Genomic DNA, 16,895 nt, shown 5'->3' with positions numbered 1-16,895 from the left:
TTCATCTTGTAGATTTCAAAATACCCCTCTCTTAACTCATCAAAAACGCCATGGAGGGAGGGGAAGGGACCGTGGACATTGGACTTAAAATTACACTGTTACACAGATTTTACAACTGCATTATGTTATTGGTTGGTTTAATAACTTTTTGTAGGTACTTTAATTGAATTTTGTTTGTTTGGTTCGAAACTTGTAGTTTCCAAACATTTTTAATTCTAAAAAGGATAATTTTGCTTGAGTTCCTTGGAAAGAAAACATAACATGACGATAACCCCTTAAACTTGAGAAGCTGTCACAAATCACCAAGACTTTCTCTAATTTGTCGCTCTATAAAAGCATTTGTTTTAGGCTTTTTGGCATCGGAATTATAATCTCGTTTCACAGTCTTTATACTTTCTTCATCGTTTGCTTGGAAATGGGTTATCCTTGCTTCTTTTCTCACACCCTCCTTAAAAGATAATTTTATTATATCACATAAATAGTGAAAACTTAATAATTCTATGAAACACTTTATAACAAGGATGACAACATCCATAAAAGCGAAGCACTGAAACGGTAGGACAAACGGACATTAACACTTGTATAGTTTCAGAACTGAATAATCCTAATATAAATGTATAAGAGTCAAAGCAAAATTGTAAGTAAATTTGTTAAAAAACTGCTTGATACAGGATAATGTTTATGGACATACTTACATTTTTAGGACTTGATTATAGAGTTGCTTCGTTTATTACATTATACTTTGTTGTCCCAGGAATCAATATACCAAAAATCAGATCAATCCGATGATTAGATCACATAAAAATTTGATGTTAAAAAAGTAAAAAAATCAACATGTTTAAAATGGACGTACGGACATTTTGGTAATGATTATAGAGTTGCTACGCTTTTTAAATCGTACCTAACTGCTAAAGGAATCACCATGCAAAATTTGAAATCGATAGGACAATTCTAACATGCCTAAATTAACGAAAAAAGCTATCCGTTACGGACGGACGTACGGAGTGACGGACGGACCGACCCTAATTATAGAAAAGCTTCGCTTTTAAAAACGAAGTCACTCTAAATCTTACTAGAGGTTATTCTACGCGCCTAGAGGCCTCTAGGTGCGCTAGAGGGGACAGACTCCTATTCTTGGGGTTGAAGTAACCTCCCCTATAAAGTTTATACCCTCTTAGACTTATTAAAGCATCACTGAATGAAACTGTCCCGGTTAGGCGGTTGGAGAAATCTTAACGTCCGGAAAGACAGACAACCTGTTACATTTATTTATATGATAAGAAACATAAAAAGTTCTAAAAAATAATGACTTAACATTAAATTATATTTTATTTAGGTACTTACTTATCAACAAAAAGTTAAAAAAGGTATTATAGAGCAGATGCAGTCAAAAACATATCTTACAATAAACATACCTGAATACCGGTTCTATCTCTTTTGAGAACACTTTTAACAGGAAAAAGACGACCTTTGTGCTCTGCAGTTCCCAGCCCTGATTTTCCATCCCAACCACTTTGTTTCAACAATTTGTATCCTAAATAAAAAAAAAGTCACAGTTACGTCCAAAAGGTGTGTTACTTGGTATATAACACATTTAACTTCCTTAAAAATACAGAAAAAAGGATGACAACATCCAAAAGTTTGGAAGAACAACGGATAAGGTACCAAGGTGAATCACCTATATAGCAAATAATCAGTGAATAAATATGTTTAAAAATTAAATATGTTATAAATCAGAAACCCTATCTGTATTGTTCTTATTTATTAGATTAGGGAATATATCAACACATAAAATTAAGCTTTTATCTTAAATAACAGTCGGAAATCAACGTTTCCACCTAACAATTTTTTTTACAGACAGTTAGAAGGGCATTTTCAATTATAGAGTAGCTAAGGATAAATTAGAGCAAACTCTGATATTTAAAGCAAAAACGCCATGTATATAGTTATTTTGTTAAACCGACTACATACATAGATGACCTAGCATACATATTTTAATTGTAAATAAAATTCCCTATCAACGGTCAAAAAAATCCTACCTATATTATTTGGAGATATAATGAAGCCAGGTTCTACCGTTTCTTGGGTAATTTTGTCCATTTCAAGCTGATGTGTTAAAGACACTGAAAATAAAAATGTTTTAAATATCATGAATTAAAGTAGAAGATAGTTATGTTATTAGTTAAGTACTTATTACATTTACTTTTTGGCTACCAAGATGTCTAGAATGAATGTACTAGTGGCTTCCTTCCAAGACAGGCGTGTGGAGTGTGGAGCCCACAAGTCACAATTAGTTTTGGATATAAGTAGGTAACATTTTTTCTATTGGCGTTGTAAAATTTTTAAAATGAGTCTTTTTTTTGGTATAGGAGGAAGAGGTTGGGGGGGGGGGGGGGTGAGATTTAATAACGGGGATAGATATCTGAATGGCTTAAAAATTGCTTTAAAAATTACCTTGATGTTCTTTAAGTTTATCAGCTGGATAAATTTCCTGACAAATTTGACAGGTATCGAATTCTTCACCACCTTTATTTCGGGTATTTCTTCTTCTATTTTTAATTCTCTGTGGTGGGTTGTAAAGGAGGATCATATTTTCAACATGAAAATAACCTAGTTAATGACAAAATATGAATGAAATATCAAAATATCAAAGATACACAACAATAGAAATAATAGTTAGATCTATAAATTATTATATTTAACTTGTACTGAATTAGCTTATAAATTTTGGGTACTTTTACTTATTCATGATTGGGTTGTTTAAAACTGGGGTTTCAAACTTTCAACCTATAGTTTGTTTATTATCATTGGGGATACGCATCAATTTATCGTCAATTGTCTCATCACTTAAGATCTTTGATAAATAATAGTCATGCAATAGAAACTTTATAACATTAAAACAGGGGTGTATATTCTGCACAAGATTTATTTTTTTTCCGCTGCTACAAAATTTTTATTTTTTTTCCCCCCTAGTTTTTTTCTCACCAAGTAGGGGGATAATGGAAAAATATTCAGGGCGACCACTCCAAAACCAAATAAATATAGTATTTTTATAGTATATTTTTTAAATCCATATAGTATATATAGTATATTTTTTCTTACTCATATAGTATGATATAGTATCGGACTTTGTTTTATTTAGTAATACATAGTATATAAATCATCAATAATAACTCAAGGCAAAGCTGTTATTAAAGTAATTTCACATATAAGGGGGGAGGGGGGCCTTACTCTTTGATTATTAGGCTAGGCATTAATATGAGTCTATAGGTCATTAGGGATAAAAGTTTACTTTTGGGGTAGAACTTCACGTATATTTAATCATTTTTTGGATAGGTCTCCAGGTTCAGGTGCTGCAGGCTAGCTAGAAGGTGGTTTCTGAACAAGTAAAAAAAATTTAAATTTCTGTTTGAAGAGTTAGAGATCAACTTATTAAACAAAATATGTATCTTTATGTTATTAACATATCTGAAGAAAAAAATTAAAATCAGACTCCAATTTATGGTCCTGCGGGCCTCCAGGTTCACTCTGGACAGGTGAAAAATTCAAATTTCTTATTAGAATAGTTAGAGGTCAACGAACTTATAAAACAGAAAATGCATCTTTTTGGATGTTATTAATATAACTGAAGAAAAAATTAAAATCGACGTCCAAGATCTGGTTCTGCAGGCCTCTAGGTCCACTCTGGACAGGTAAAATTCAAATTTCTTGTTTGAAGAGTTAAAGGTCAACGTATAAAACAAAGTATGCATCATTTTGGATATTTTTTTTACACATTTGAAGAAAAAAATGACATTTAGCCTCCAGGTTCAAGTGCTGGAGACCCTCAGGTGGACTATGGGAAGGAAAAAATTAAACTTCTGATTTGAACAGTTAATGGAATATTTGTTAAACAAAATGAGCTTATATTTGAATGTTATTTATATATTTTAAGGAAAAAATAAAATTAGCCTCCAGGTTTAGGTGCTTCAGGCCTCCAGGTGGACCTAGGTTAGGTTTTAGGCTAGGGAGCCGAGCGCTGCGGCTAGGCAGGCAAGGGGGCCGAGCGCTGCGGCTAGGCAGCCTAGGGAGCCGAGCGCTGCGGCCAGAGATCATAGCTCGCTGTCGGAGGGGGGGGGGGGGGGGGGGGAGAGTGGAATAACTCAAATTTTCAAAATTGAAAAAAAAATTTCTAAAAGGATAATACCGGTTAGTTTATTAAACAACATAAGCATCTTTTTTAGATAATATTTATGTGTTTTAAAGAAAAAATGACAATCGACCTCCAGGCTAGGTTAAGGTGCTGCAGGCCTCCAGATGGACTCTGGACAGGTAAAATATTATGTTAATATATAATAATATGTTAATATTATCCAAATAAATGCATATTCTGTTATATAAATTGACCTCTAACTCTTCATGTAAGAAATTTGATTGTTTACCTGTCCAGAGTGGACCTGGAGGCCTGCAAGACCTGAACTTGAAAGCCGATTTATATATTTTCTTCGTATATGTTAATAAGATCAAAAAATACATATTCTGTTTTAAAAGTTGACCTCTAACTCTTAAAATAAAAATTTTATTTTTTACCTGTCCAGAGTGAACCTGGAGGCCTGCAGGACCTGACCTTGGAGGCTAATTTTCATTTTTTCTTCAGATGTTAATAACATCCTAAAAGGTGCATATTTTGTTTAAGATAAATTGATCTCTAAATCTTCAAACAAAAATTTTAAATTTTTTTACCTGTCCAGAAACAACCTTCCAGCCTGCAGCACCTGAACCTGGAAACCTATCCAAAAAATTAATAAATCAAAGAGAACTAATACCCAAAAGTAAACTTTTATCCCAACTAACCTATAGTCTCACAATAAGACCTAGCTTAATAATCACGGAGTAGGCAAAAGTGGCAAAACTTTTTCCTGCCTTAAGTTAAGTTAATTCTATGAAAAATAACTGATATTTAAAACATAATCACAAACAATAATATATTTTCAGGATTTTCTCAATTACTGTAGAGCTTTATGCATTTTTGTCATATCACAGTATTTTTTAATGGGTTATTTTAGGTTAAGTTGGGTAAGTCAAAGGTTAACGATTGCCCCTCAGAGATAAAGCCCCCCGCAGGGGCTAGAAATAGGAGAAAACCTGCTGTGAAAATAAGACAAAACGCTCCTTCAGAGGCGTTGTCTCAAAACTGACAATATTCGTTTTTGTTATTTAAAGAGGACTATCCAAGAACGAGAGCACATGATTCTAAGTACCTTCCAGCATTGATCCCGAGTATTTTCTTTCAGAATATAATAGGACACCATATATTATTAATATATTGACGAGAAAATTTATGTTTCACCATGTTTTTTAGGTATTTTAATTGATTTTGAAAATTTTTATGAAGCTAATTCTTTTAATAAAAGGGATATTTGATGATGCATATGCGAATACTTGTGTTATATAGATTGTAAATAAATCCATATTAGCATTAATTTAAACATACATATGAGATATAGTAAATGTGCTTTTGACTTTTTTTTTATTTTTATCATTTGACAACATGGACAATTAAAGACACCCTGAACTCAACAAAACGTTTGATAGAATTTTAACGAAAATTGGTGGACATTTTTTTACTTTTCTTCAACTTGAAGTGGTGAAACATAAATTTTCTCGTCAATATATTATTTATTGATAGTGACCTATTATATTCTGAAAGAAAATACTCAGGATCAATGCTGGAAGGTACTTAGAATCACGTGCTCTTGTTCGTGGATAGTCCTCTTTAATATCATATAGTATATATAGTAAATTTTGGTCAAATAAAGGTAATATTATATAGTATATATAGTAAATTTTTGTCATATAGTATGATATAGTATCCAAACTCATCCTATATAGTATAAATAGTATATATAGTATGCAGTGGTCGCCCTGAATATTTAAAGAACTCTATATTTTATTTGTTTTATCCCTCCTACCACACATTTTTTTAGTTTTTTTTTACCAAGGAGGGGGGGGGGGGAAATGGAAAAAATGTTTTCAGTTTTCTTTTACTTTTACATTTTTTTCCCCTCCAACCACTTATTTTTTATTCCCCCCCCCCCCTGAGCAGGGGATCCCATGTAGAATATACACCCCTGCATTAAAATGGGTGGAGATCAATTAATATTCCATTAACGTTTCCTTAAAGATTGCCTACAGTCAAACATAAAAAAATATCCAAAGGTAAAATAATATGAATGGGTACCTAGTATATCAATGACTATTAATTTCAGGGGTATATATTATTCAGGAGGGAGGAGAGGGTTGGATAAATTCGAGTAAATAAATATTTACCTATTTTCAAAAATAAATAAGTATTCAACTTGTTTGGTTAGGTACTCTATTTAAAACGCCGAAAACCACCGTTTCCCGCCGAATTTTTTTTTGCCTTTTCTCGGCGATTTTCGGCGGTTGCGCCGCCGTTTCTTCACAGTTCCATATTGTACCCCTTTAAAGCAACTGCCATGCAAAATGTCAGACCTGTAACTCTTTTTTTTAGTTGAGTTTCTTTGACTTTTAGTTTTGGTTTCAAAAAGTGTCACTTTCGCCCCCCCCCCCCCTTTATTTCTCTTTCATATTTTGTGCCTGCCTTTTAATCTTGCTAGGTGTGCAGCATCTCTTCCTTGTTTATCTTTGTGTTTCTTATCCGCACCTTTTTCTAATAATTCTTGCACTACATCTGTGTTTCCTGACAATAATTTATTTTAAAATTAGCTTTTTATACTTCATCATTTACCAGGGGTGTATATTCTGCACAATATTAATTTTTTTCCCCTGCTGCAAAAAGTTTTATTTTTTCCCCTCCTAGTTTTTTTTCCATCAAGGAAGGGGAAAACATGGAAAAGTATTTTCAGAACTCTATTTTATTTATATTACCCCCCCTCCCCACACATTATTTTAGTTCTTTCACCAAGGAGGGGAGAAAAATGGTAAAAAAAATGTTTTCATTTCTATCAATTTTTACATTTATTTCCCCCCCCCAAACAACATATTTTTAAAATTTTTTATCCCCCCCCCCCCCCCTACTTCAGCAGGGTCAACTTTGCAGAATATACCTTGTCATTGACATAAGATATCATTTTGGCATTTCTATTCTATCAAAATTCTGTTTATTGTAAAATAAATAATATATGGTATATACCTAGGCATCTAAAGTTTGGGATTCGGATTATAGTTAGATTGTCTTAAATCATAAGAGGGAGATGACATTTGACTTCAAATTTTAATGGTCCCCAAAGTTTTTAAAATTGCATTACAAGTTCGTGTCATATGGTTAAAAGAGGATTGTTTATGTTGTGTAGGTAGGTACTCTTTGAGCGAGTCCAAATAAAAAGAAAGCTAATCCTAACCCTCAGTGGCAGCAATCATCAGTGGTGTCCATCCAAATTCATCTTCACAATTTACACTCACCCCAGACTTTAATAAGCTTTTTAAAGCTGGCAGGTCCCCGATTTGAGCAGCTTGAAATAACTTTGTCTGGCTCTTTGGATCCACGATGCTGAAAGAGAATATGATTTATAAATCATGTGATTTTATTGTCAGTGCTCAGTATAAAGGGAATGGTAGGTTGCGGGTAAAATCCGTAAAGGTTGTGTGTTTCAAGTTAAAAACAGTAGTAGAACGATAAAAATTTATGGTAACTTTTTTTAAAAAAATTGTTGTCTATAGTTCTTTTCAATAAGAAATACACATATTTAGTGAATATTATTGTTCTCCTTCTATTTTTAAGCCTTAAAACACGCACTTTTACAGATTTTACCCGCAACCTTCTTTTCCCTTTGTTATCCTATTATAAAAAGTTGTAACTTTAAATAAGCTTTACATAGGTCACGGAATAGTTTTAGGCTATGTTTTTAACTTGATGAATTCGGATGGCTTTAGGCTATTTACTCCCTTAGATGCTTAGGGACACAACCGTTAGTGTTATCAAAAGAAATCCTGAAAAAAATATTTGAATAACATCCTGGCCGCTAATAAAACGTTACTTATTGGTTTCCGTATTGTTTTTTTTGTTCCATTTATGAACATAACTGTATTGGGTATTGAGTGAAAAAATATTTAAAACTTAATTTAGGATATTTGAAATATAGTTTTATTTCGTAATCGGTTCAATTTTATGTTCCAATACCTCTTTCTAGAAAGCTATTTGTAGCTTTTTAATAATGTTTCTAAATGTATAGTAGGTAACTACTCTATTATTTACCTTAAATCATCATCTGAATCAGAAATTAAAACTTCTTCATGTTTAATATTTTCTTTCTTTACTTCAATTTTTACATCTTTTTCTTTCTTTATCCTAGTATTGGGTTCTATTTTAACTTTAACCCATTTTTCTTTTTTAATGTCTTTTTCTTGTTTTATTTTAATTTCACTTTTAACTTTATTTTTCTCAGATGGTTCTTTTATAAGTTCCTCATAAAATTTTTGTATTTCCTCTCCTTTCTGAATTATCTGTTTTCTAGCAGTTTCATTTGTTGCTATAGAATTATTATCATTTTTTGCCTTAACAAATTTTTTATATGGAAAATTCAACATACTAACTGGCATTATAGTAAAGTATCTGAAAGAATATATAAATATAAAAGTATAAAAATTTATTTTAACAAAAACGCGAAAGTGACAATTGAGAACATACCGTAATTAAAATGTCAAGGAACTTAAAATGTTTAACTGCCTAACAGGTATTTAGAGATACAATTGATAAAAATAAGATGACAACATCCAAAAGAAGCGAAGCACAAAAACAGATGGATGACAAGCGGATAAAACAAGTTATAGAAAAATCAGTGGACAAAGAAATAATCAGCGGAGGACATCACACTACCCCTCCCCCCCATAGATTTAAGGACGGACGGACTTGCAGAGGGAATTATACAGTTGCTTCGCTCCAAAAATTAAAAAACTCGTAATATCAGTTTCTGGGCAGCATAGGTACTGGATTTCATTATTTTTTTTTAAGTGACCTCAATACATTAATTACGAGTTCTATGCAATAGTCACTTACATTGTTCTAGTTTGAATGGTAAGTTGTACATGTTAATATCACTGGTAAAATACACTGTGTTAAAATAACTTTAGATACTTAAAATTTCAAAAGTGAATCATGTAATGTTTATGTAAAATAAATATTTGATAAAAGGGGGGGGGGGGGGGGGTAAAATGTGGTGACTCGTCACACGATATACCAGTAATTTTATTTTGGGTGCTACTCCCTTAGTTTTAGAGATAATTGGATGAAATCTTTTGGGCGGATATCCAGTGTGGCCGGATATCCGGCCATTTTCAATATCCGGCCGGATACCGGATATTGAAACTATCCGGCCGGATATCCGGCTATAACTTTTTTTATATTTTACACCAAAAATCTCTGCTTTTTAAAATTTTAAACGGCAATAATTTTCTTATTATTGAAGAAAGAAGAACATTTTTTGAATATGTTTATCTTTATGCAAATTTCATTATATGAAATCTCAAAAGTTTATTAATAAATATTTTTTGCTACTTTAATATCTGGTAATTTAGCCGGTTATCCGGCCGGATATCCGGTAATTTGGCCGGATAACCGGATATTTTCCGGATATCCGACGTTGGCCGGATATACGGCCGGATACCGGATATCCGGCATTTGAAATCAGCCGGATATCCGGTATCCGGTATCTGGCCAAAAAAGTATCCGGCCCAACCCTACTAATTACCCCAACTATTGGAATCTTATAAAAAAAACGGCGGCGGGACCGCCGCTCCCGCCGCCCGCCGCCGTTATCCGCCGCCACCAAAATTTTTTTATTATTGCATTTCTCGCCGAATTAGGCAATTTGGAATCATTTGAGACCATGTAATTTTTTTCAAAAATTTTTCCCCTTACAAGCAACCCTGCTCCCGCCGCCGAATTAGGCAATTTGGAATCATTTGGGACCATGTTATTTTTTTCAAAAATTTTTCCTTACAAGGAACCCTGCGGGGGGACTTAGTCATTTTTTTCAAATTCTCGTTTATCAAGGTATATCTTAAATACAGTGCTACTCCTGTGCTTTTAAAGATATTGAAACAAAACTTTTTAAGGAGGTCAGTAAAAAATATGTAATAAAAAATGGCAGAGGTACCACCGCGGAAAACGGCGGCGGGACCGCCGCTCCCGCCGTCCGCCGCCGTTTTCCGCCGCCACCAGAAAAAATTTTTTTATTGCATTTCTCGCCGAATTAAGCAATTTAGAATCATTTGAGACCATGTTATATTTTTCAAAATTTTTTCCCCTTACAAGCAACCCTGCGGGGGGGGTCATTTTTTTTCAAGGTATATCTTAATTTCAGTGGTACTCCTGTGCTTTAAAAGATATTGAAACAAAATATTTTTAGGTAGGTCAGTAACAAATGGCCGAGGTAAGGCTGCGGAAAATGGCGGCGGGACCGCCACTTCCGCCGTTCGCCGCCGTTTTCCGCCGCCACCCAAAATTTTTTTTATTGTATTTCTCGCCGAATTAGGCGATGTAGAATCATTTGAGACCATATTTTTTTACTTACCCACATAACACCTTAAAAGATAAAAGATTATGTTTAAAAAAAAAAAATTTGGTGGCGGCGGAAAACTGCGGCGGACGGCGGGCAAATATTACATTAAAAACATTTGATTGCTAGATACCTATATATATTCACATATGCAAGTTTTAATTTTCTATTAGCTGTTACATGCTGCATTTCACCCGCCGCGTAAATACTCATTGCCTATAAAATCGTCCGGATGAAAATCTTGGTTCAAATCCTCGACCTGCTGTCTTATTGCTATTATGTTGTCCTCAGTATTACGATACTCCTACATTTTCAGGGATAAGGGGGTGAATAGTTAAATGAAATGAAAAAAGGCCAATCACAGAAATACACGTCTTTAAAGTATTTATGATGAAAAACACATGTTGTATTTAGAATATTGGGCGATAAAAGAATATAAATAAAAGGAAAATTTTTATTTTTATTGAAATTGATCGACTTTTAAATTTTTTTACAGTTTTATCCCATTATCCATGCCTCTAACAAACGGTGCATTCGTTCATCGTGATATTTTTGTTCTTCCACAGACAAAATATCAAGCAATAACAACGGCCTGGTCTTGTATTGTCTTTCTAGTTCGTCAAATTTAAGCCTGTCAATCACAGTGGCCCTAGCGTATCTTTTGCTTAAAAATCGTGACCTCATCAGTTGAAAACATCATAACTTTTTTATTTTTAGGAGTTATGACTTAATTTTTACCATTTTAGAAACGGGATTACATGTATTTTAATTAGAAAGTCTGAAAAAAATAATTTATTTTATAAATTCTACTGTTAATTTAGCAAAATATGCCAAATTTTGACTAAAAATCGTACTTTTTTACTCAAATCACATTACAGAAGTTCTGACAAATTTGCTTAAACATGGTGTAACGGCTTTATCTTTTGAGTTAGATGATAGTTTTAAATATAATAAAAGTTTTTTATATAATATATTATCTACAAGTTTTGGAATTTTTTGGATAGGCCTCCAGGTTCAGATCCTGCAGGCTTCCAGATCGACTCTCTGGACAGGTATAAAAAAAAAAAAATTGTTGACTTAATGAAAAAATTCTTTTACAAAATATTATACTATAGGGTGTTTCTCAGAAACGACTTGAGATAAATGGAGCAAACCTTGGGATAACACTTTTGTAGGCCTATATTTAATTTTAGAATTATCATTGACCACCTACCCCCAAACCCCTAATTTAGGGGAGGGGGCAGGGGGATTATACTATAGGGTGTTTCTAAGAAACGACTTGAGATAAATGGAGCAAACCTTAGGTTAAAACTTTTGTAGGCCTATATTTGATTTTAGAATTATTGCTGACCACCCACCCACCCCCAAACCCCTAATTAAGGGGGGGGGGCGGGTGGATAATACTATTGGGTGTTTCTCAGAAACGACTTGAGATAAATGGAGCAAACCTTAGGATAAAACTTTTGTAGGCCTATATTTGATTTTAGAACTTTTGTTGACCACCCACCCACCCCCAAACCCCTAATTTAGGGGGAGGCAGGTGGATCATACTATAGGGTTTTTCTTAGAAACGACTTGAGATAAATAGAGCAAACCTTAGGATAAAACTTTTGTAGGCCTATATTTGATTTTAGAATTATCGCTGACCACCCACCCACCCCCAAACCCCTAATTTAGGGGGGTGGGCAGGTGGATTTTACTATAGGGTGTTTCTCAGTAACCACTTGAGATAAATGGAGCAAACCTTAGGATAACACTTTTGTAGGCTTATAGTTATTTTCAGAATTATCGTTGACTACTTACCCACCCCCAATCCCCCTTAACTGAGGGGAGCTGTGAGGCTGGTTTAATACTTAAATAAATATTGCTTACCCCCCACCCCCAAACCCTCTTATGGCAAAGGAAAAAGGTGGGAGGCTGGTGTTTAACACTAGTGTGTATAACTTAGAAACCACTTGAGAACCATGGAGCAAACCTTGGATTTAACATTAGTAGGCCTAATACTATTTTATACTAGTGTGTACTACTCAAATACCACATCTGATACATGGATCAAACTTTAGTAATAAACTTTTGTAGGCCTAAAGTGGCTTTTGAAATATCATTGTCCCTCCACCCAACCTCAAAACCCCTTAATCTGAAGGGGAAAGGGTTGGTGGTTAATACTATTCAAACTTTTGTGTTTAAAAAAAAAAAAAAACACTAGGGATAGAACCTAAAAATTTTAAAATCTGGATTTTTCCTTGATTTTAGATTTGTATTCTACAAGGATGACAACATTCATAAAAGCAAAGCACAGAAATGGTAGGACAAATGGACATTAACCCGTGTATAGTGTCAGAACTGAACAATCAGAATATAAATGTAAAAGAGGATAATCAAAATTGTAAGCAAATTTGTTGAAAGACTGCTTGATACAGAATAATGTTTTTGGACATACTTACATTTTTAGGACTTGATTATAGAGTTGCTTTGCGTTTTCCTAGGAATCAGTATACCATAAATTAGGTCAATCAGATGAATTATATCACATAAAAATTTGTTAGTAAAATGTAGAAATCAGCATGTTCAAAATGGATGTACGGACATACCAGTAATGCTTATAGAGTTTCTACGCTTTCTAAATTGTTCCTCACTACTAAGGGCATCACCATGCAAAGTTTGAAATTGATAGGACAATTCTAACATGCCTAAATTAACAATAAAAAGCTATCCATTCTGGACGGATGGACTGACCCTAAGGAAGGGAAGTTTGGACACTTGAAGGAAATTAAATTCATTACTAAATTTTGGGTGGTACGTGTATGCTTGTTTTTTAGTTATCAACCTAATTCTTTTTGTAAAGTCTCTTATGTTACTGAATGTATTGGTAAAACTAAGAAAATTGAACTTCGGTATTTTCCTTCTAGGGGCTAGTGGAGCAAAAGACCCCTTAGAACACTAAAAATATGAGTTCTGAGCTTCTTTTTCAAGATATCAACCTGATTTTTTAAAAGAAACTTTATCAAAATTACTGAACTAAGTAAGCATTACACATTTTATTTTGGGACTTTCCTTCATCATTGGCCTTTTGGACAAAAAGACCCCATAAAACTGAAAATAGGAGTTCTAAGCTTATACTAAAGATATCAAATAGTTATTTCTCGCATCATAATATAACACGCTTTCCGCGGATATAGAATGTACAATTATGAGATTAAAACTTGTTTTTTTAGCCCTGAGGTGCCGAAGGCACCAGCTAAAATAAGCTGAGAACTCCTATCTTTAGTGTTGGGGACTTTTGCTCCACAAGCCCCTAGAAGGAAAGACCCAAAATAAAATATATGATTGTAACTTAGTTCAGTTATTCTTAGTGGTCATTGGTCAACGATAGTACTAAATTCAAATATAGGACTACTAAAGTGTTATTCCAAGGTTTTTGCTCCATTTATCGCAAGTATTTCTTAGGAGCACCCTATAGTATAATCCAACCGCCCCCCCCCCCTAAATTAGGGGTTTGGGGGTGGGTGGGTGGTGAACGATAATTTTAAAATCAAATATAGGCCTACAAAAGTTTTATCATAAGGTTTTCTCCATTTATCTCAAGTTGTTTCTGAGAAACACCCAATAGTATGATCCACCCCCCCCCCTAAATTAGGGGTTTGGGAGTGGGAGGGTGGTTAGCAATAATTCTAAAATCAAATATAGGCCTACAAAAGTTTTATCCTAAGGTTTGCTCCATTTATCTCAAGTCGTTTCTGAGAAACACCCTATAATATAATCCACCTGCCCCCCCCCCCTAAATTAGGGGTTTGGGGGTGGGTGGGTGGTCAGCGATAATTTTTTTTGGGGGGGAGGGGGGGTCGAAGATAATTTTAAAAGTAACTTTGGCCCTATAGAAGCTTAAATCAAAAATTAGCTCCCTCTAGCTCTAAGGGTTCTCGAGTAACCCCCCCCCCCTTGCCCTAATGGGAATTATGCACATCCTCCTTTATAGAAAATCTTTGCTTTAATAAACAATTTTTTTATTCAATAAAAATTCAATTATACGACATATAATGTTAAGAATACAATAATAATCTCCCGTTTATATAACACTACACTGAGAAATAGCGCAAATCGCGAAAAATCACCATAAAATTGCGGCTAAATTAAAGTATGACTCACACGGGGTGAGAGGGGGTGAACTTCCCACGGTTCAAATGTAATAAAATTTTGCACAGTCACGAATAAGCGCATATTCTTGCCGCGTTTTTCTGCGTGTAACGGTATCTCTATTTTTAGGCTTATAATAAACGCTCAAAAATACCTTATATTTAATGACTTAAATTGCCCATAAGAAAAATTAAATATTAATTTTTTTTATAAAAAACGATAAATGAGGTCATAATTAAACTATTTATGCAAAAAAAATTATTAATTTATCTTTAATAAGAACAAAGATATGATGTTTTTAACACCTACTAAAAGGATTAATTTTATCGGGATTTGGCCTAAATATCGCGTCGACTAAAGTTGTTTACAAAAGATACACTACACTACGCTGCAGGGCCACTGTGCAATGCTATCAAATATTATGCTGTTTATAGTTAATTTTCCATCAGAGTCAAAGGAATATGAAAACGGCAAATTTGTTTTACCTACTCCCGCCATTTTTAAATAATCTGAAATATTTTTTAAAAAGTATTAAGGAGGGTAATTAAAGAAGCATTTAATAGAAATAAGCAAAATATTCACAGCACATGATTTGATAAAGTTCACTGGTAAATGTTGTTTTGGTTGCTCGTGGTCCATTTCCTAGTCCGGGGTCGTCATCTAGTAGATTTGTGGAAGGGGGGCTAATGTCAGGGGGCTTTGAAGTGGAGGAAGACTTGCAAAACATGGGTAGGGCAGAGTAAGGCAGGTTCAAGAGTGGGATTAAGACTGGTGGGATTATTTGGGCATGTAAGTTTTAGGCTGGTAAATATATATATATACCTAGTTAATTTTTTTGTGATAAAAGGTAATTACCTAAGCTTTTTATAGTGGGGTCAAACGTCCTGATTGGTCAAGTAGTTTTGGCGCTATGGCCGTTTAAAGTTTGTCCGGTCTTATTTGCCCTACCCTGTATATAAAACGCATTGCAATAACACCAATAAAAAGTTTAACATGGAGCAAATATCTCAAAAATGTTGGTCTTTAAATAGAATGTGCTTCTAATTAAGGGAACTGGGAAGTCAAATCTATATAGGTCTGGATAATTTCAGGCTATTTTTACACTTTCACCTTTGAAAATAAAGCCACTAAGAAGCTATATAAGGGGCATCTACAATATAGCATATATAGTATACAAATAAACTAAATAATAAATTACAAAGTACATAATATTGCTAGCTTCTTAAGTTTTCTTCCCCTCACTTCCTTATTTTTTCTTTTTATTATCATTATCCCCACCCTAACTCTCTCCTACACAATCTCCATCCACCCCACTCTAGTAGAAAATCTATGCATGCAATTGGTATCTAAAGGGGGGTAGCAACAAAATCCTTTGTTATTGTGAGGAAAATTCTTTACACGAATAATTTCACATAATTCAACGTGAAAATAACACGAAAAACCAATTACACGCAGATGAAATTATTTTTTAATTTTCAAGGAAAAAGATCTATCCCTGCGAGTCAGGCTTAATGTAAAAAACATGAAATCAGCTGATTTTATAAATATTTTTATTCCTTATTCTACATTTTTAAACATAATAAATGTAAAAAGAAGTAATTTGCCTTATATATATAAACGAAAATAATTATCTTTTTATTCTAACTGTTACATACGTCATTAAGTATTATTTTTAAATAATTATTCTTTGTTTACATTGTTTGCCTTTAAAAATATTCCGCGGTATTCGCGCAAATAAATGGCCAAGTAATAAGAATAAGGGCCAGGACATAATTATAAATAAATTAATTTTAATATAAACAGATTTTAAAGCAAATAATTTATCATGTTTTTAAAATCTAGTAATTTTTTAATATTCTGACGTTTTAATGAAGTGTGCTTTTATTATGTAGAAGAGAATTCTGAAATAAAAATTTTTCACGATTTTATTTTGTCCACTTATTGTTTTCGATTGTACTTTGACGTAATAGCAGACAACAAAACTTATATAATGGAAACAAATTCAATAAGACATATTTTATAATTTTACTATTAAAAGCAGTTACATGATTATGATAGAACTTAAGGGGAATGTTTTATGACAAGGGTTTGTTGTTAGGTTATGTTTAAAGTGGTTTTCTTACTTGCATACCTAAAATAATGTTTATAAATATTGTATTTTATGTATATTGTATTTAACATATTTGAAAATATTTGGGTATTTTCTTATTTAATCTTTTACAAACTATGTTTATTTTTTTC

At 33.3% G+C, this 16,895-nt stretch overlaps 1 protein-coding gene across 1 annotated transcript; it reads right to left on the bottom strand.

The window, feature by feature from the left end:
* Positions 1-206: 206 nt before the first annotated feature.
* Positions 207-8,620, bottom strand: LOC145318638 (G patch domain and ankyrin repeat-containing protein 1 homolog). Its single transcript, XM_080160035.1, has 7 exons — positions 8,219-8,620; positions 7,365-7,513; positions 6,605-6,703; positions 2,455-2,610; positions 2,040-2,123; positions 1,416-1,534; positions 207-448 (listed from the first exon to the last, which is right to left on the bottom strand). Exons 1-7 carry the CDS (start codon positions 8,560-8,562, stop codon positions 293-295), a joined length of 1,107 nt encoding a protein of 368 aa, XP_080016161.1. The 5' UTR covers positions 8,563-8,620; the 3' UTR covers positions 207-292.
* Positions 8,621-16,895: the final 8,275 nt, after the last annotated feature.

Source organism: Acartia tonsa, chromosome 5 (assembly GCF_053477335.1).
Source record: "Acartia tonsa isolate MP-2025a chromosome 5, ASM5347733v1, whole genome shotgun sequence".
Lineage (NCBI taxonomy): Eukaryota > Metazoa > Arthropoda > Copepoda > Calanoida > Acartiidae > Acartia > Acartia tonsa.
This window is presented reverse-complemented; position numbering and strand designations above follow the sequence as displayed.